General features: G+C 40.5%; 1 protein-coding gene across 1 annotated transcript in view; it reads left to right on the forward strand.

Moving 5' to 3' along the window:
• Positions 1 to 12,803: 12,803 nt before the first annotated feature.
• The window catches only part of LOC149457147 (lymphocyte antigen 6E-like), a 33,264-nt gene continuing 22,994 nt past the window's right edge, over positions 12,804 to 23,073 (forward strand). The window contains exon 1 of the mRNA XM_089683997.1: positions 12,804 to 12,960. Coding sequence (XP_089540123.1) covers positions 12,828 to 12,960 — 133 coding nt within the window. The 5' untranslated portion in view covers positions 12,804 to 12,827. The remainder of the gene's footprint in view (positions 12,961 to 23,073) is intronic.

A 23,073-nucleotide genomic window follows, 5' to 3' on the forward strand; every position in this document is an offset into this window, starting at 1 on the left:
GGGGATATGATCTCCATGTATAATACATAAGGGGGATATGATCTCCATGTATAATACATAAGGGGGATATGATCTCCATGTATAATACATAAGGGGGGGATATGATCTCCATGTATAATATATAAGGGGGATATGATCTCCATGTATAATACATAAGGGGGGATATGATCTCCATGTATAATACATAAGGGGGGGATATGATCTCCATGTATAATACATAAGGGGGATTTGATCTCCATGTATAATACATAAGGGGGATATGATCTCCATGTATAATACATAAGGGGGATATGATCACCATGTATAATACATAAGGGGGGATATGATCTCCATGTATAATACATAAGGGGGTTATGATCTCCATGTATAATACATAAGGGGGGATATGATCACCATGTATAATACATAAGGGGGGATATGATCTCCATGTATAATACATAAGGGGGGATATGATCTCCATGTACAATACATAAGGGGGATATGATCTCCATGTATAATACATAAGGGGGATATGATCACCATGTATAATACATAAGGGGGATATGATCTCCATGTATAATACATAAGGGGGGATATGATCTCCATGTATAATACATAAGGGGGGATATGATCTCCATGTATAATACATAAGTGGGGATATGATCTCCATGTATAATACATAAGGGGGGATATGATCTCCATGTATAATACATAAGGGGGGATATGATCTCCATGTATAATACATAAGGGGGGATATGATCTCCATGTATAATACATAAGGGGGGGATATGATCTCCATGTATAATATATAAGGGGGATATGATCTCCATGTATAATACATAAGGGGGGATATGATCTCCATGTATAATACATAAGGGGGGATATGATCTCCATGTATAATACATAGGGGGGATATGATCTCCATGTAAAATAAATAAGGGGGGATATGATCTCCATGTATAATACATAAGGGGGGGATATGATCACCATGTATAATACATAAGGGGGGATATGATCTCCATGTATAATACATAAGAGGGATATGATCTCCATGTATAATACATAAGGGGGATATGATCTCCATGTATAATACATAAGGGGGGATATGATCTCCATGTATAATACATAAGGGGGATATGATCTCCATGAATAATACATAAGGGGGATATGATCTCCATGTATAATATATAAGGGGGATATGATCTCCATGTATAATACATAAGGGGGATATGATCTCCATGTATAATACATAAGGGGGATATGATCACCATGTATAATACATAAGGGGGGATATGATCTCCATGTATAAGACATAAGGGGGATATTATCTCCATGTATAATACATAAGGGGGTTATGATCTCCATGTATAATACATAAGGGGGGATGTGATCTACATGTATAATACATAAGGGGGGATATGATCTCCATGTATAATACATAAGGGGGATATGATCTCCATGTATAATACATAAGGGGGGATATGATCTCCATGTATAATACATAAGGGGGGATATGATCTCCATGTATAATACATAAGGGGGATATGATCTCTATGTATAATACAAAAGGGGGGATGTGATCTCCATGTATAAAAATAAGGGGGATATGATCTCCATGTATAATACATAAGGGGGGATATGATCTCCATGTATAATACATAAGGGGGATATGATCTCCATGTATAATAGAAAGGGGGGAATATGATCTCCATGTATAATACATAAGGGGGGATATGATCGCCATGTATAATACATAAGGGGGATATGATCACCATGTATAATACATAAGGGGGATGTGATCTCCATGTATAATACATAAGGGGGGATATGATCTCCATGTATAATACATAAGGGGGATATGATCTCCATGTATAATACATAAGGGGGGGATATGATCTCCATGTATAATACATAAGGGGGGGATATGATCTCCATGTATAATACATAAGGGGGGATATGATCACCATGTATAATACATAAGGGGGATATGATCACCATGTATAATACATAAGGGGGGATATGATCTCCATGTATAATACATAAGGGGGGATATGATCTCCATGTATAATACATAAGGGGGGATATGATCACCATGTATAATACATAAGGGGGGATATGATCACCATGTATAATACATAAGGGGGGATATGATCTCCATGTATAATACATAAGGGGGGATATGATCTCCATGTATAATACATAAGGGGAGATATGATCTCCATGAATAATACATAAGTGGGGATATGATCGCCATGTATAATACATAAGGGGGGATATGATCTCCATGTATGATACATAAGGGGGGATATGATCTCCATGTATAATACATAAGGGGGGATATGATCTCCATGTATGATACATAAGGGGGGGTATGGTCTCCATGTATGATACATAAGGGGGGGTATGGTCTCCATGTATGATACATAAGGGGGGATATGGTCTCCATGTATAATACATAAGGGGGGATATGATCACCATGTATAATACATAAGGGGGGATATGATCTCCATGTATAATACATAAGGGGGGATATGATCTCCATGTATAATACATAAGGGGAGATATGATCTCCATGAATAATACATAAGGGGGGATATGATCTCCATGTATAATACATAAGGGGGGATATGATCTCCATGTATAATACATAAGGGGGGATATGATCTCCATGTATAATACATAAGGGGGATATGATCTCCATGTATAATACATAAGGGGGATATGATCACCATGTATAATACATAAGGGGGATATGATCTCCATGTATAATACATAAGGGGGGATATGATCTCCATGTATAACACATAAGGGGGATATGATCTCCATGTATAATACATAAGGGGGGATATGATCTCCATGTATAATACATAAGGGGGATATGATCTCCATGTATAATACATAAGTGGGGATATGATCTCCATGTATAATACATAAGGGGGGATATGATCTCCATGTATAATACATAAGGGGGGGATATGATCTCCATGTATAATATATAAGGGGGATATGATCTCCATGTATAATACATAAGGGGGGATATGATCTCCATGTATAATACATAAAGGGGGATATGATCACCATGTGTAATACATAAGGGGGATATGATCACCATGTATAATACATAAGGGGGATATGATCTCCATGTATAATACATAAGGGGGATATGATCACCATGTATAATACATAATTGGGATATGATCTCCATGTATAATACATAAGGGGGATATGATCTCCATGTATAATACATAAGGGGGTTATGATCTCCATGTATAATACATAAGGGGGGATGTGATCTCCATGTATAATACATAAGGGGGGATGTGATCTCCATGTATAAAAATAAGGGGGATATGATCTCCATGTATAATACATAAGGGGGGATATGATCTCCATGTATAATACATAAGGGGTGATATGATCTCCATGTATAATAGAAAAGGGGGAATATGATCTCCATGTATAATACATAAGGGGGGATATGATCGCCATGTATAATACATAAGGGGGATATGATCACCATGTATAATACATAAGGGGGATGTGATCTCCATGTATAATACATAAGGGGGATATGATCTCCATGTATAATACATAAGGGGGGATATGATCTCCATGTATAATACATAAGGGGGATATGATCTCCATGTATAATACATAAGGGGGGGATATGATCTCCATGTATAATACATAAGGGGGATATGATCTCCATGTATAATACATAAGGGGGGATATGATCACCATGTATAATACATAAGGGGGATATGATCACCATGTATAATACATAAGGGGGGATATGATCTCCATGTATAATACATAAGGGGGGATATGATCTCCATGTATAATACATAAGGGGGGATATGATCTCCATGTATAATACATAAGGGGGGATATGATCTCCATGTATAATACATAAGGGGGATATGATCTCCATGTATAATACATAAGGGGGGGATATGATCTCCATGTATAATACATAAGGGGGATATGATCTCCATGTATAATACATAAGGGGGGATATGATCACCATGTATAATACATAAGGGGGATATGATCTCCATGTATAATACATAAGGGGGGATATGATCTCCATGTATAATACATAAGGGGGGATATGATCACCATGTATAATACATAAGGGGGGATATGATCACCATGTATAATACATAAGGGGGGATATGATCTCCATGTATAATACATAAGGGGGGATATGATCACCATGTATAATACATAAGGGGGATGTGATCACAATGTATAATACATAAGGGGGATGTGATCTCCATGTATAATACATAAGGGGGATATGATCTCCATGTATAATACATAAGGGGGGATATGATCTCCATGTATAATATATAAGGGGGATATGATCTCCATGTATAATACATAAGGGGGGGATATGATCTCCATGTATAATACATAAGGGGGATATGATCTCCATGTATAATACATAAGGGGGGATATGATCACCATGTATAATACATAAGGGGGATATGATCACCATGTATAATACATAAGGGGGGATATGATCTCCATGTATAATACATAAGGGGGGATATGATCTCCATGTATAATACATAAGGGGGGATATGATCACCATGTATAATACATAAGGGGGGATATGATCACCATGTATAATACATAAGGGGGGATATGATCTCCATGTATAATACATAAGGGGGGATATGATCTCCATGTATAATACATAAGGGGAGATATGATCTCCATGAATAATACATAAGTGGGGATATGATCTCCATGTATAATATATAAGGGGGATATGATCTCCATGTATAATACATAAGGGGGGATATGATCTCCATGTATAACACATAAGGGGGATATGATCTCCATGTATAATACATAAGGGGGATATGATCTCCATGTATAATACATAAGTGGGGATATGATCTCCATGTATAATACATAAGGGGGGATATGATCTCCATGTATAATACATAAGGGGGGGATATGATCTCCATGTATAATATATAAGGGGGATATGATCTCCATGTATAATACATAAGGGGGGATATGATCTCCATGTATAATACATAAAGGGGGATATGATCACCATGTGTAATACATAAGGGGGATATGATCACCATGTATAATACATAAGGGGGATATGATCACCATGTATAATACATAATTGGGATATGATCTCCATGTATAATACATAAGGGGGATATGATCTCCATGTATAATACATAAGGGGGTTATGATCTCCATGTATAATACATAAGGGGGGATGTGATCTCCATGTATAATACATAAGGGGGGATGTGATCTCCATGTATAAAAATAAGGGGGATATGATCTCCATGTATAATACATAAGGGGGGATATGATCTCCATGTATAATACATAAGGGGTGATATGATCTCCATGTATAATAGAAAAGGGGGAATATGATCTCCATGTATAATACATAAGGGGGGATATGATCGCCATGTATAATACATAAGGGGGATATGATCACCATGTATAATACATAAGGGGGATGTGATCTCCATGTATAATACATAAGGGGGATATGATCTCCATGTATAATACATAAGGGGGGATATGATCTCCATGTATAATACATAAGGGGGATATGATCTCCATGTATAATACATAAGGGGGGGATATGATCTCCATGTATAATACATAAGGGGGGATATGATCACCATGTATAATACATAAGGGGGATATGATCACCATGTATAATACATAAGGGGGGATATGATCTCCATGTATAATACATAAGGGGGGATATGATCTCCATGTATAATACATAAGGGGGGATATGATCTCCATGTATAATACATAAGGGGGGATATGATCTCCATGTATAATACATAAGGGGGATATGATCTCCATGTATAATACATAAGGGGGGGATATGATCTCCATGTATAATACATAAGGGGGATATGATCTCCATGTATAATACATAAGGGGGGATATGATCACCATGTATAATACATAAGGGGGATATGATCTCCATGTATAATACATAAGGGGGGATATGATCTCCATGTATAATACATAAGGGGGGATATGATCACCATGTATAATACATAAGGGGGGATATGATCACCATGTATAATACATAAGGGGGGATATGATCTCCATGTATAATACATAAGGGGGGATATGATCACCATGTATAATACATAAGGGGGATGTGATCACAATGTATAATACATAAGGGGGATGTGATCTCCATGTATAATACATAAGGGGGATATGATCTCCATGTATAATACATAAGGGGGGATATGATCTCCATGTATAATATATAAGGGGGATATGATCTCCATGTATAATACATAAGGGGGGGATATGATCTCCATGTATAATACATAAGGGGGATATGATCTCCATGTATAATACATAAGGGGGGATATGATCACCATGTATAATACATAAGGGGGATATGATCACCATGTATAATACATAAGGGGGGATATGATCTCCATGTATAATACATAAGGGGGGATATGATCTCCATGTATAATACATAAGGGGGGATATGATCACCATGTATAATACATAAGGGGGGATATGATCACCATGTATAATACATAAGGGGGGATATGATCTCCATGTATAATACATAAGGGGGGATATGATCTCCATGTATAATACATAAGGGGAGATATGATCTCCATGAATAATACATAAGTGGGGATATGATCTCCATGTATAATATATAAGGGGGATATGATCTCCATGTATAATACATAAGGGGGGATATGATCTCCATGTATAACACATAAGGGGGATATGATCTCCATGTATAATACATAAGGGGGGATATGATCTCCATGTATAATACATAAGGGGGGGGATATGATCACCATGTATAATACATAAGGGGGGATATGATCTCCATGTATAATACATAAGGGGGGGATATGATCTCCATGTATAATACATAAGGGGGATATGATCTCCATGTATAATACATAAGGGGGGGATATGATCTCCATGTATAATATATAAGGGGGATATGATCTCCATGTATAATACATAAGGGGGATGTGATCTCCATGTATAATACATAAGGGGGGATATGATCTCCATGTATAATACATAAGGGGGGATATGATCTCCATGTATAATACATAAGAGGGATATGATCTCCATGTATAATACATAAGGGGGGATATGATCTCCATGTATAATATATAAGGGGGATATGATCTCCATGTATAATACATAAGGGGGATATGATCTCCATGTATAATACATAAGGGGGATATGATCTCCATGTATAATACATAAGGGGGGATATGATCTCCATGTATAATACATAAGGGGGGATATGATCTCCATGTATAATACAGAAGGGGGATATTATCTCCATGTATAATACATAAGGGGGTTATGATCTCCATGTATAATACATAAGGGGGGATGTGATCTCCATGTATAATACATAAGGGGGGATATGATCTCCATGTATAATACATAAGGGGGATATGATCTCCATGTATAATACATAAGGGGGGATATGATCTCCATGTATAATACATAAGGGGGGATATGATCTCCATGTATAATACATAAGGGGGGATATGATCTCCATGTATAATATATAAGGCGGATATGATCTCTATGTATAATACATAAGGGGGGATGTGATCTCCATGTATAAAAATAAGGGGGATATGATCTCCATGTATAATACATAAGGGGGGATATGATCGCCATGTATAATACATAAGGGGGGATATGATCTCCATGTATAATACATAAGGGGGGATATGATCTCCATGTATAATACATAAGGGGGGATATGATCCCCATGTATAATACATAAGGGGGGGATATGATGATCTCCATGTATATTACATAAGGGGGATATGATCTCCATGTATAATACATAAGGGGGATATGATCTCCATGTATAATACATAAGGGGGGATATGATCTCCATGTATAATACATAAGGGGGATATGATCTCCATGTATAATACATAAGGGGGGATATGATCTCCATGTATAATACATAAGGGGGATATGATCTCCATGTATAATACATAAGGGGGGATATGATCACCATGTATAATACATAAGGGGGATATGATCACCATGTATAATACATAAGGGGGGATATGATCTCCATGTATAATACATAAGGGGGGATATGATCTCCATGTATAATACATAAGGGGGGATATGATCTCCATGTATAATACATAAGGGGGGATATGATCTCCATGTATAATACATAAGGGGGGATATGATCTCCATGTATAATACATAAGGGGGGATATGATCTCCATGTATAATACATAAGGGGGATATGATCTCCATGTATAATACATAAGGGGGGGATATGATCTCCATGTATAATACATAAGGGGGATATGATCTCCATGTATAATACATAAGGGGGGGATATGATCACCATGTATAATACATAAGGGGGATATGATCTCCATGTATAATACATAAGGGGGGATATGATCTCCATGTATAATATATAAGGGGGATATGATCTCCATGTATAATACATAAGGGGGGATATGATCTCCATGTATAATACATAAGGGGGGATATGATCTCCATGTATAATATATAAGGGGGGTATGATCTCCATGTATAATACATAAGGGGGGATATGATCTCCATGTATAATACATAGGGGGGATATGATCTCCATGTATAATACATAAGGGGGGATATGATCTCCATGTATAATACATAGGGGGGATATGATCTCCATGTATAATACATAAGGGGGGATATGATCTCCATGTATAATACATAAGGGGGATATGATCTCCATGTATAATACATAAGGGGGATATGATCTCCATGTATAATACATAAGGGGGGATATGATCTCCATGTATAATATATAAGGGGGATATGATCTCCATGTATAATACATAAGGGGGGATATGATCTCCATGTATAATACATAAGGGGGGATATGATCTCCATGTATAATATATAAGGGGGGTATGATCTCCATGTATAATACATAAGGGGGGATATGATCTCCATGTATAATACATAGGGGGGATATGATCTCCATGTATAATACATAAGGGGGGATATGATCTCCATGTATAATACATAAGGGGGATATGATCTCCATGTATAATACATAAGGGGGATATGATCTCCATGTATAATACATAAGGGGGATATGATCTCCATGTATAATACATAAGGGGGGATATGATCTCCATGTATAATACATAAGGGGGATATGATCTCCATGTATAATACATAAGGGGGATATGATCACCATGTATAATACATAAGGGGGGATATGATCTCCATGTATAATACATAAGGGGGATATTATCTCCATGTATAATACATAAGGGGGTTATGATCTCCATGTATAATACATAAGGGGGGATATTATCTCCATGTATAATACATAAGGGGGATATGATCTCCATGTATAATACATAAGGGGGATATGATCTCTATGTATAATACATAAGGGGGGATATGATCTCCATGTATAATACATAAGGGGGGATATGATCTCCATGTATAATACATAAGGGGGGGATATGATCTCCATGTATAATACATAAGGGGGATACGATCTCCATGTATAATACATAAGGGGGGATACGATCTCCATGTATAATACATAAGGGGGGATACGATCTCCATGTATAATACATAAGGGGGGATACGATCTCCATGTATAATACATAAGGGGGGGGATACGATCTCCATGTATAATACATAAGGGGGATACGATCTCCATGTATAATACATAAGGGGGATACGATCTCCATGTATAATACATAAGGGGGGGGATATGATCTCCATGTATAATTCATAAGGGGGGATATGATCTCCATGAATAATACATAAGGGGAGATATGATCTCCATGTATAATACATAAGGGGGGATATGATCTCCATGTATAATACATAAGGGGGATATGATCTCCATGTATAATACATATGGGGGGATATGATCTCCATGTATAATACATAAGGGGGATATGATCTCCATGTATAATACATAAGGGGGGGATATGATCTCCATGTATAATACATAAGGGGGATATGATCTCCATGTATAATACATAAGGGGGGATATGATCTCCATGTATAATATATAAGGGGGATATGATCTCCATGTATAATACATAAGGGGGGATATGATCTCCATGTATAATACATAAGGGGGGATATGATCTCCATGTATAATATATAAGGGGGGTATGATCTCCATGTATAATACATAAGGGGGGATATGATCTCCATGTATAATACATAGGGGGGATATGATCTCCATGTATAATACATAAGGGGGGATATGATCTCCATGTATAATACATAAGGGGGATATGATCTCCATGTATAATACATAAGGGGGATATGATCTCCATGTATAATACATAAGGGGGGGATATGATCTCCATGTATAATACATAAGGGGGATATGATCTCCATGTATAATACATAAGGGGGATATGATCTCCATGTATAATACATAAGGGGGGGATATGATCTCCATGTATAATACATAAGGGGGATATGATCTCCATGTATAATACATAAGGGGGATATGATCACCATGTATAATACATAAGGGGGGATATGATCTCCATGTATAATACATAAGGGGGATATTATCTCCATGTATAATACATAAGGGGGTTATGATCTCCATGTATAATACATAAGGGGGGATATTATCTCCATGTATAATACATAAGGGGGATATGATCTCCATGTATAATACATAAGGGGGATATGATCTCTATGTATAATACATAAGGGGGGATATGATCTCCATGTATAATACATAAGGGGGGATATGATCTCCATGTATAATACATAAGGGGGGGATATGATCTCCATGTATAATACATAAGGGGGGATACGATCTCCATGTATAATACATAAGGGGGGATACGATCTCCATGTATAATACATAAGGGGGGATACGATCTCCATGTATAATACATAAGGGGGGATACGATCTCCATGTATAATACATAAGGGGGGGATACGATCTCCATGTATAATACATAAGGGGGATACGATCTCCATGTATAATACATAAGGGGGATACGATCTCCATGTATAATACATAAGGGGGGGATATGATCTCCATGTATAATTCATAAGGGGGGATATGATCTCCATGAATAATACATAAGGGGAGATATGATCTCCATGTATAATACATAAGGGGGGATATGATCTCCATGTATAATACATAAGGGGGGATATGATCTCCATGTATAATACATAAGGGGGATATGATCACCATGTATAATACATAAGGGGGGATATGATCTCCATGTATAATACATTAAGGGGGATATGATCTCCATGTATAATACATAAGGGGGGGATATGATCTCCATGTATAATACATAAGGGGGATATGATCTCCATGTATAATACATAAGGGGGGATATGATCTCCATGTATAATACATAAGGGGGAATACGATCTCCATGTATAATACATAAGGGGGATACTATCTCCATGTATAATACATAAGGGGGGATACGATCTCCATGTATAATACATAAGGGGGGGATACGATCTCCATGTATAATACATAAGGGGGATACGATCTCCATGTATAATACATAAGGGGGATACGATCTCCATGTATAATACATAAGGGGGATATGATCTCCATGTATAATACATAAGGGGGGGATATGATCTCCATGTATAATTCATAAGGGGGGATATGATCTCCATGAATAATACATAAGGGGGGATATGATCTCCATGTATAATACATAAGGGGGGATATGATCTCCATGTATAATACATAAGGGGGGATATGATCACCATGTATAATACATAAGGGGGGATATGATCACCATGTATAATACATAAGGGGGGATATGATCACCATGTATAATACATAAGGGGAGATATGATCTCCATGTATAATACATAAGGGGGGATATGATCACCATGTATAATACATAAGGGGGATATGATCTCCATGTATAATACATAAGGGGGGATATGATCACCATGTATAATACATAAGGGGGGGATATGATCTCCATGTATAATTCATAAGGGGGGATATGATCTCCATGTATAATACATAAGGGGGGATATGATCACCAAGTATAATACATAAGGGGGATATGATCTCCATGTATAATACATAAGGGGGGATATGATCACCATGTATAATACATAAGGGGGGGATATGATCTCCATGTATAATTCATAAGGGGGGATATGATCTCCATGAATAATACATAAGGGGGGATATGATCTCCATGTATAATACATAAGGGGGGATATGATCTCCATGTATAATACATAAGGGGGGATATGATCTCCATGTATAATACATAAAGGGGATATGATCTCCATATATAATACATAAGGGGGGATATGATCTCCATGTATAATACATAAGGGGGGATATGATCTCCATGTATAATACATAAGGGGGGATATGATCTCCATGTATAATACATAAGGGGGGATATGATCACCATGTATAATACATAAGGGGGGATATGATCACTATATATAAATACATTAGTGGTTCATATAGTGAACTCGGTGTAGTTATTCACCCTGAGGTCATCACAGAGGACAAGGCGGCGCCCTTTACTTCTTTTCTTCAAATTGGGTCATGTTTTATTGGGTTTTCTATTTGCATGCTTTTTTTTTAATGTTGGTTGAACATGATGGACTTGTGTGTTTGTTCAGTGTGAATATGTAACCCTTGTGAAATACATTAAGAGTGTGGATGCAACCTTTGAGCCCCAAACGGATCACACAAAATATAATAGAAATACTGTGATTTTCCTTTCCTGCATTCTTTAGCTCAGCTTACCAAGGTGTCATGAGGGCAGGGTCTATGGTATGCCAACATGGGAGGGGGGGGGGCAAGAGATATATATGTAAGGCATGAGTCTTGGAACTCCATACTCACAAGCAACCTCCAGCTTACAATGGCAGCACACACAAGCATCCTACTGCTGGCAGCTCTCTGTGTAGGATCAGGTAAGGGGCACTGGACATCATTAATATTATGATTTTTTTCTGCGGAATTTTACAATTTTATGATACATTTAAATACATTTTTTAAAAAGCAACAAGTAATTTATAGAAGCTACAAACTTGCCATACCCTTTGAGATGACTGCAGTACAGCTACAATTACAATTTTCTTTAAAATGGATTTTAGTATCCTGCTCAAAGGCTACAACCATGCTGAAGTCTGGGGTTTGAGGAAAGAACCCTTAGGACCCCCCCCATTTATGTTCTTTCCCATCTGCCCCTGATATTACCCCCATCCCCCAGTTGCATCCCATTGCCTCTCACATCCCTCTCCAAGCCTACTTCCTTTTCCTTCCCATGTATTCTGGGTCCCTATAACCCGACCTACACCACCTTCCCCTCTCTGTCTTAGTTAACTCTCTAAAATTCTTGCACTGGAATATGATTTTCTTCTACATGCCACCTTCACACTTGCAACTGGTTGCCTTTTGCGCTGATTATGGCCCTACACCTGTAGAATTTAGTCCTTTTCAGAACATTTGTTCAGTTAGAGGGACAATTCAACAATTGGTTTTGACCAGAGCGAGCGAGGAAGCAATCAAAACAAATCAAAGGGCAAGGGAGGAACATTTTTGTAGAATTTAAAGGGAACAAAAACACATTTCTAATTTTTTTATTCACTCACGGCCGATAAAAATTGTTACTAGTCTCATGCGCATGCACTTGTCAAAGCTAATTCTGAAGTAGAACATTCGTTCCATGAGAATGGAGACATTGACATGGTACATCAACAAGAAAGACAATTGAAATTAGTGGAGCCCCTGAAGGCATCACCAAACGGTCAGCTAAGGGATCTTTATACCTGCTAGTCCCAACAAAATTCTACAACAATTAATAAATGTATCATGGCCAGTTTTATGCCGAAATCTTTATATGTCTTAACCACATCCAGACTGGACACTTTTACCCCCTTCCAGTCCGGACACTTTTACCCCCTTCCAGTCCGGACACTTTTACCCCCTTCCAGACCGGACACTTTTACCCCCTTCCAGTCCGGACACTTTTACCCCCTTCCAGTCCGGACACTTTCCCCTCCTTCCAGTCCGGACACTTTCCCCTCCTTCCAGTCCGGACACTTTCCCCCCTTCCAGTCCGGACACTTTCCCCCCTTCCAGTCCGGACACTTTCACCCCCTTCCAGTCCGGACACTTTTACCCCCTTCCATTCCGGACACTTTTACCCCCTTCCAGTCCGGACACTTTCCCCCCCTTCCTGACCAGGGCAATTTTCAGCTTTCAGCGCTATCACACTTTGAATGACAATTGCGCGGTCATGCAACACTGTACCTAAATGAATTTTTTACCATTTTTTTGAGACAGATAAAGCTTTATTTTGGTGGTATTTATTCACCGCTGGGATTTTTATTTTTTTTGCTATGTAAATGAAAATGTCCAAAAATTTTTTAAAAAAGTGTTTTTTTATAAAATTTTGCAAATAAATAATATTTCATCATAAATCTTGGCCACAATTTATTCCGTTATCTTTTTAGTAAAAAAAAAATCCAAATTAGTTTATAACCAAAAAGTATAATTTTTAAACATTTTTTTTTACATTTTTATTTTTTTATATTATTATTTTTTATTTTAATTTTTTTTTTATATACTGTCACCCTAGCAGTACAGTGTCACCATGGTGACACTATACTACTTGTGGGGGGTGATGAAGATTTTTTTTTTTTTACACTGATTGCTTTTACACCCATATAGGATGTAAAAGCAATAATTTCTCTTTCTCTCTGTGTGCATTCTTGCAGTCATTGAGAAGTACTGAGTGAGCTGTGATTGGTCACAGCTTGTCACATGGTACAAGGCTGTTGTGAATAGCCCTGTACCATGTGACCTCTGTGATCATTCACAGATTTCACACGTAGTAAGCAATGATGTCACAAGTGACATCTTGCTTACTACTTTGCATGTGATCACTGATTGGCCAATAAGTGATCACATGATCGGGACCTCGTACAGAGGTCCCATCCGACCATCGGTGTTTCACTGTGTCTGGAGGACACAGCGGGCACCGGATCGCGGTGCTGCGCGCTCCCAAGGAGCACGCACAAGCAGGGTGCGGGGAGGCCATTTATAAACGGCCACCCGACCCTGCAGTGCCACCATCCGGCCGTTTATATGCAATAGCCAGTCGGGAAGTGGTTAATATACTCATCCTTGGCATTTACTTGACAACTGTGTTGCTGCTGCAATCTGCAATGTATACATAAGTAAGAGAAAAATGGTATATTAAAAAGATGGATTAAAAAACAGTTTATTATATTTAACAACATGAACAGTATTTTTTTAACATACAGGTGAAACTCGAAAAATTAGAATATGGTGCAAAAGTTCATTTATTTCAGTGCAGCAACTTAAAAGGTGAAACTAATATATGAGATAGACTCATTCCATGCAAAGCAAGATAGTTCAAGCCGTGATTTGTCATCATTGTGATGATTATGGCTTACAGCTCATGAAAACCCCAAATCCACAATCTCAGAAAATGAGAATATTGTGAAAAGGTGGAATAATCTCGGCTCAAAGTGTCCCACTCTAATCAGATAATTAAGCCATAACACCTGCAAAGGGTTCCTGAGCCTTTAAATGGTCTCTCAGTCTGGTTCAGTAGGAATCACAATCATGGGAAAGACTGCTGACCTGACACCATCACTGACACCCTCCATAAGGAGGAAAAGCCTCAAAAGGGAATTGCAAAAGAAGTTGGATGTTCCCAAAGTGCTGTATCAAAGCACATTAATAGAAAGTTATGTGGAAGGGAAAAGTGTGGAAGAAAAAGGTGCACAAGCAGCAGGGATGACCGCAGCCTGGAGAGGATTGTCAGGAAAGGCCATTCAAAAGTGTTGGGGACTTTCACAAGGAGTGGACTGAGGCTGGAGTCAGTGCATCAAGAGCCACAACACACAGATGGATCCTGGCCATGGACTTCAAATGTCGTATTCCTCTTGTTAAGCTGCTCCTGAACAATAAACAATGTCAGAAGCGTCTTACCTGGGCTAAAGAAAAACAGACCTGGCCTGCTGCTCAGTGGTCCAAAGTTCTCTTTTCTGATTCCAAATGAGATGCAACCTTTGCATCTCATTTGGAAACCAAGGACCCCGAGTATGGAGGAAGAATGGAGAGGCCCAAGGACCCCGAGTATGGAGGAAGAATGGAGAGGCACAAGGACCCCGAGTATGGAGGAAGAATGGAGAGGCACAAGGACCCCGAGTATGGAGGAAGAATGGAGAGGCCCAAGGACCCCGAGTATGGAGGAAGAATGGAGAGGCACAAGGACCCCGAGTATGGAGGAAGAATGGAGAGGCCCAAGGACCCCGAGTATGGAGGGAGAATGGAGAGGCCCAAGGACCCCCGAGTATGGAGGAAGAATGGAGAGGCCCAAGGACCCCGAGTATGGAGGAAGAATGGAGAGGCACAAGGACCCCGAGTATGGAGGAAGAATGGAGAGGCCCAAGGACCCCGAGTATGGAGGAAGAATGGAGAGGCACAAGGACCCCGAGTATGGAGGAAGAATGGAGAGGCACAAGGACCCCGAGTATGGAGGAAGAATGGAGAGGCCCAAGGACCCCGAGTATGGAGGAAGAATGGAGAGGCCCAAGGACCCCGAGTATGGAGGAAGAATGGAGAGGCACACACTGCAAGATGCTTGAAGTCCAGTGTGAAGTTTTCACAGTCTGTGTTGATTTGGGGAGCCATGTCATCTGCTGGTGTTGGTCCACTGTGCTACATTAAGTCCAGGGTCACCGCAGCCGTCTACCAGGAGATTTTGGAGCACTTCATGCTTCCTTCCGCAGATGAACTTTATGGGGATGCTGACTTCATTTTCCAGCAGGACTTGGCACCGCCCACACTGCCAAAACCGCCAAAACCTGGTTCAATGACCGTGGGATTACTGTGCTTGATTGGCCAGCAAACTCGCCTGACCTGAACCCCATAGAGAATCTATGGGGCATTGCCAAGAGAAAGATGAGAGACATGAGACCGAACAATGCAGAAGAGCTGAAGGCCGCTATTGAAGCATCCTGGTCTTCCATAACACCTCAGCAGTGCCACAGGCTGATAGCTTCCATGCCACGCCACATTGAGGCAGTAATTGCTGCAAAAAGGTCCCAAACCAAGTACTGAGTATATATGCAGCTTCTACTTTTCAGAGGTCGGATATTGTTCTATGTACAATCCTTGTTTTATTGATTGCATGGAATATTCTCATTTTCTGAGATTGTGGATTTGGGGTTTTCATGAGCTGTAAGCCATAATCATCACAATGATGACAAATCACGGCTTGAACTATCTTGCTTTGCATGTAATGAGTCTCATATATTAGTGTCACCTTTTAAGTTGAATTACTGAAATAAATGAACTTTTGCATTATATTCTAATTTTTCGAGTTTCACCTGTATGAGGGTTACATTTACAAAGCTATGAACAAAGGATCAAGGTCCTCCTGCGCTATAAAAGGAAGTGTGCCTAACCTAAAGCTGCCAACATTCAAAAAACTGATACCCAAACAGTGTTATTCATTAATATAAATAGTGTAGCGCTCATAAAAATACATAATAAATAATAAAAATTTATAACCCATATACAGTGTAACTCATCACTGCGTTAGTGCTCAACATATATAGTGTCGAACCCAAATGAGTAACAATATCTGTGCCTCTCACTTAAAAGCCCGTGCACACACATTTAACCACTTCCTGTCCGGACACTTTTACCCCCTTCCTGTCCAGGGCAATTTTCAGCTTTCAGCGCTATCACACTTTGAATGACAATTGCGCGGTCATGCAACACTGTACCCATATGAATTTTTTACCATTTTTTTGAGACAGATAAAGATTTATTTTGGTGGTATATATTCACCGCTGGGATTTTTATTTTTTTTACTATGTAAATGAAAAAGTCCAAAAATTTTGAAAAAAAGTGTTTTTTTAAATAAAATTTTGCAAATAAATAATATTTCATCCTAAATCTTGGCCAAAATTTATTCCGTTATTTTTTTAGTAAAAAAAAAAAATCCAAATTAGTTTATAACCAAAAATTATAATTTTTAAACATTTTTGTTTAGATTTTTATTTTATTTTTTTTATATTATTATTTTTTATTTATTTATTTTTTTTACATACTGTCACCCTAGCAGTACAGTGTCACCATGGTGACACTGTACTACTTGTGGGGGGTGATGAAGATTTTTTTTTTTTTTTTTACACTGATTGCTTTTACACCCATATAGGATGTAAAAGCAATCATTTCTCTTTCTCTCTGTCTGCATTCTTGCAGTCATTCAGAAATACAGAGTGAGCTGTGATTGGTCACAGCTTGTCACATGGTACAAGGGTGTTGTGAATAGCCCTGTACCATGTGACCTCTGTAATCATTCACAGATTTCACACGTAGTAAGCAATGATGTCACAAGTGACATCTTGCTTACTACTTTGCATGTGATCACTGATTCGCCAATCAGTGATCACATGACCGGGACCTCGCACAGAGGTCCCGTCCGACGATCGGTGTTTCACTGTGTCTGGAGGACACAGCGGACACCGGATCGCGGTGGTGCGCGCTCCTAGGGAGCGCGCACAGCTAGAAAAGGCGGGTGCCATTTAGGAACGGCAACCCGACCTTGGACTGCCACCGCCCTGCCGTTTATAAACAGCAGGCGGACGGCAAGAGGTTAAAAAAATACTGTATTTTCCAGCGTATAAGATGACTTTTTACCCCTTGAAAATCTTCTCAAAAGTCGGGGGTCGTCTTATACGCCGGTATACGACATACTGACACTTTTTAGGGGGGGCGGCGCGATGCCGCCGCCGCCCCCTCCCCCTTCCAAGGGACACTAAGTACAGGGCTGGGCAGGGGCTGCTGTCTCTTACCTGGCTCCGGTCCCACGATGATCCGGTCCAGGAAGCGCGGCTGCTCCTTCATTCTGTTCAGTCACTGGATGTTCGCGCGGCTGCTCGGCTCCGCCTCCTCACCGGTGATTGGCCGCCAGAACTGTAGCTCAGGAAAGGCACACAGGCGGCAAATCACCGGCGAGGAGGCGGAGCCGAGCGGCCCCGCGAAACCCGAGTGAAGGAGCGGCCGGTAAGTGTGCCGTCCAGAGGTGCTGCTGCAACCACATATGCTGGCTGCAGCAGCACCATACTGGAACAGGGGCCAGCAAGTGTCATTGGTAGGAATAGTGCCCCATCATTGGTGTCACTGATACCAATGATGGGGCACTATTCCTCCCACTGACACCAACGATGGGGCACTTTCCCCCCCCCCACTGACACCAACGATGGGGCACTATTCCTCCCCCCCCCCGCTGACACCAACGATGGGGCACTATTCCTCTCCCCCCCACTGACACCAACGATGGGGCACTTTTCTTCCCCCCCCACTGACACCAACGATGGGGCACTATTCCTCCCCCCCCACTGACACCAATGATGGGGCACTATTCCTCCCCCCACTGACACCAATGATGGGATACTATTCCTCCCACTAACACCAATGTTGGGACACTATTCCTCCCACTGACACCAATGATGGGGCACTATTCCTCCCACTGATACCAATGATGGGGCACTATTCCTTCCACTGACACCAATGATGGGGCACTATTCCTCCCACTGACACCAATGATGGGGCACTATTCCTCCCACTGACACCAATGATGGGGCACTATTCCACCCTCCACTGACACCAATGATGGGGCACTATTACTCCCACTGACACCAATGATGGGGCACTATTCCTCCCACTGACACCAATGATGGGACACTATTCCTCCCACTGACACCAATGATTGGACACTATTCCTCCCACTGACACCAATGATGGGGCACTATTCCTCCCACTGACACCAATGATGGGGCACTATTCCTCCCACTGATACCAATGATGGGGCACTATTCCTCCCACTGACACCAATGATGGGGCTCTATTCCTCCCTCTGATACCAATGATGGGGCACTATTCCTCCCACTGACACCAATGATGGGGCACGATTCTTCCCACTGGTGTGCATTGGAAGAGGGGTAGTCTTGTATGGCAAGTATAGCCTAAACCAGCAATGGGCAAACTACGGCCCGCGGGCCGTATACGGCCCGGCGGACCTTTTAATCCGGCCCGCGGAGCTAGGCTCCCGCAAGGCCAGTGGTCGGCAAGCCGCGGCTCTTTACAATAGATGCGGCTCTCCTGTGTGCCGGGCGCCCGCTCCCCTCCCTCCTCTCGGGCGGGCGGGCGACCTCCTCTCCTCCTCTCCCCTCCCCTCCTCTCGGATGGCCGCCCCCCCTCTAGGATGGCCGCCCCCTCCCTCCTCTCGGGCGTCAGGACTCTGCAGCTGTCAGGATGTAGGCGGGGCAGCCAGGATGTAGGCGGGGCAGCGTGACGAACTCTTCTCTCACAGTCCTCCCTGAAGACCAGAACGGCGCGGGAATACGAGAGGAACGTGCGGAGGAGCAAAGGTAAGTGAATTGACACAGGGGGGACTTACTATATGGGGGACTTACTATATGGGGAATGAATTACTATATGGGGGACTTACTATATGGGGAATGAATTACTATATGGAGGACTTACTATATGGGGAATGAATTACTATATGGGGGACTTACTATATGGGGGATGAATTACTATATGGGGGTCTTACTATATGGGGAATGAATTACTATATGGGGGACTTACTATATGGGGAATGAATTACTATATGGAGGACTTACTATATGGGGAATGAATTACTATATGGGGGACTTACTTTATGGGGAATGAATTACTATATGGGGGACTTACTTTATGGGGAATGAATTACTATATGGGGGACTTACTTTATGGGGAATGAATTACTATATGGGGGACTTACTATATGGGGAATGAATTACTATATGGGGGACTTACTTTATGGGGAATGAATTACTATATGGGGGACTTACTTTATGGGGAATGAATTACTATATGGGGGACTTACTTTATGGGGAATGAATTACTATATGGGGGACTTACTATATGGGGAATGAATTACTATATGGGGGACTTACTATATGGGGAATGAATTACTATATGGGGGACTTACTATATGGGGGACTTACTATATGGGGGATGAATTACTATATGGGGGATGAATTAATATGGGGGATGAATTACTATGTGGGGGATGAATTACTATGTGGGGGATGAATTACTATGGGGGATGAATTACTATATGGGGGATGAATTACTATATGGGGGATGAATTACTATGTGGGGGATGAATTACTATGGGGGATGAATTACTATATGGGGGATGAATTGCTATATGGGGGATGAATTGCTATATGGGGGACGAATTGCTATATGGGGGACGAATTGCTATATGGGGGATGAATTACTATATGGGGGATGAATTACTATGGGGGATGAATTACTATATGGGGGATTAATTACTATGCTTACTATGGGGGAATATTACTATACTTACTATGGATGACACATACACATCATTCATCTACTCTTGGTCCGGCCCCCGGGTCCAATATATGAACCCATTGCGGCCCTCAAGTCAAAAAGTTTGCCCACCCCTGGCCTAAACACTACATTTTAACAGGAAAAGTAGGGGGTCGTCTTATACGCCGGCAAATACGGTATATTAAATAATATATCAGAAACCCCTCAAATCAAAAAAAAGGGGGCTAAACAAAAAGTGCTAAAGTGCAATAAAGTGTCCACACTTCAAAAAATATTCAAATGATCAAAAAATGTCCAAAACAGTATATAAGTGATGAATAAATTCATGCAGTGTGCAATAGTGTTTAACAATTCCGTGATTGTGCCAACACACTTCTTCTGTTTACGGCTAGATTGCCTCCTCACCTCCTCCAAGTGACCCCTAGGGGCCAACCCGCTTGCAGGATCATCCTGGATCCTTAAATCATAAGAGCCAACAGCCTTCTTCCTCCAGTGGATCTCCTTATGGGGCTCCTGTTGCACCTGATCAGACCAGATGTCTCTAAAGGACAGTAGCTCACCAGCCCAGTGAGCCAAGAAAAAAAGACCCTCTAAGTGTAGTATTAAAGCAACCAAGACTCCTTTTATTGAAAGAAAAGGAATACCACTCACATGTCTCGCAGTTCTCCCTCCTCACCGATGTGTGGGTATACTGCATGTGTGTGGGACTTCCTGGGTATACCAAGATGGCGTCGCACGCCGGAAGTGCGTCACCGCGCACCGGAAACTGCGTACTCGCGGACCTACACATTACGTCACTGACTACTCGTGACTTCCTCGGGGTATCGCATTAGGGACGCAGCTCCTCCCTTTATACTGGACCTACTCACTGACGGCAATCATGGCAGTACCGAATCAGAAGAGAAAGCCAAGGTCAGGAGCAAAGCCGAAGTCAGGAACCAGGAGCAGGAGAGCAATCGGAGTCGGGTCAGGAACACGCTGGGTCAGCAACAAAGGGACCGCCAGGAACTAGTGATTTAGTAGAGGACTAAAAAATGTCCGGTGCTTATCTGTTCCTGTCCTAATTTATGACGCTAGCTTTGCAATGTGCGCACATTGGAAGAGACTCACGCTGACACACAAGTTCAGTCTATGAATACTTCTAGTTTATTATAATGAGAAAGTGAACTTATATATGCAAAATGATGCGAGAGTCATGTGAGGACAGCATAAGCATTGTATTAGTCTTTGATTGGTCATTGCCACACGAAAACAATCTCCATCATGGTATAGGTGTGATCTTCTCCCAAGTCTTATCTATAGAAAAACATTCTTTTGTCTTCCAAATCACACGGTGGGAGGGGGTCTGTGTGTGTGAGCAGACATTTCTTAAGCAAGGATTTCTTATAGTACCACAAAGCCCAGCAGGCAGAAAATATTCACACAACATATGTATTAAAGTATAAAAGTAAATATTTATAAATATTTATAACACTTATAGAAATAGCGTATATATATATATTCAATAGGAAACAAAATAGGCATTTTACCAAATCCATCACACTAGCAGGACACGGGGGGGGGAGCTGAAAGAGGGCTACATTTACAAAGCTGTTTATTCTGTTGTTCTGATGGGGTTTTTTTTAAAC

Source organism: Staurois parvus, unplaced genomic scaffold (assembly GCF_062004578.1).
Source record: "Staurois parvus isolate SC_StPar_1 unplaced genomic scaffold, SC_StPar_1.0 ptg000333l, whole genome shotgun sequence".
NCBI classification, from domain to species: domain Eukaryota; kingdom Metazoa; phylum Chordata; class Amphibia; order Anura; family Ranidae; genus Staurois; species Staurois parvus.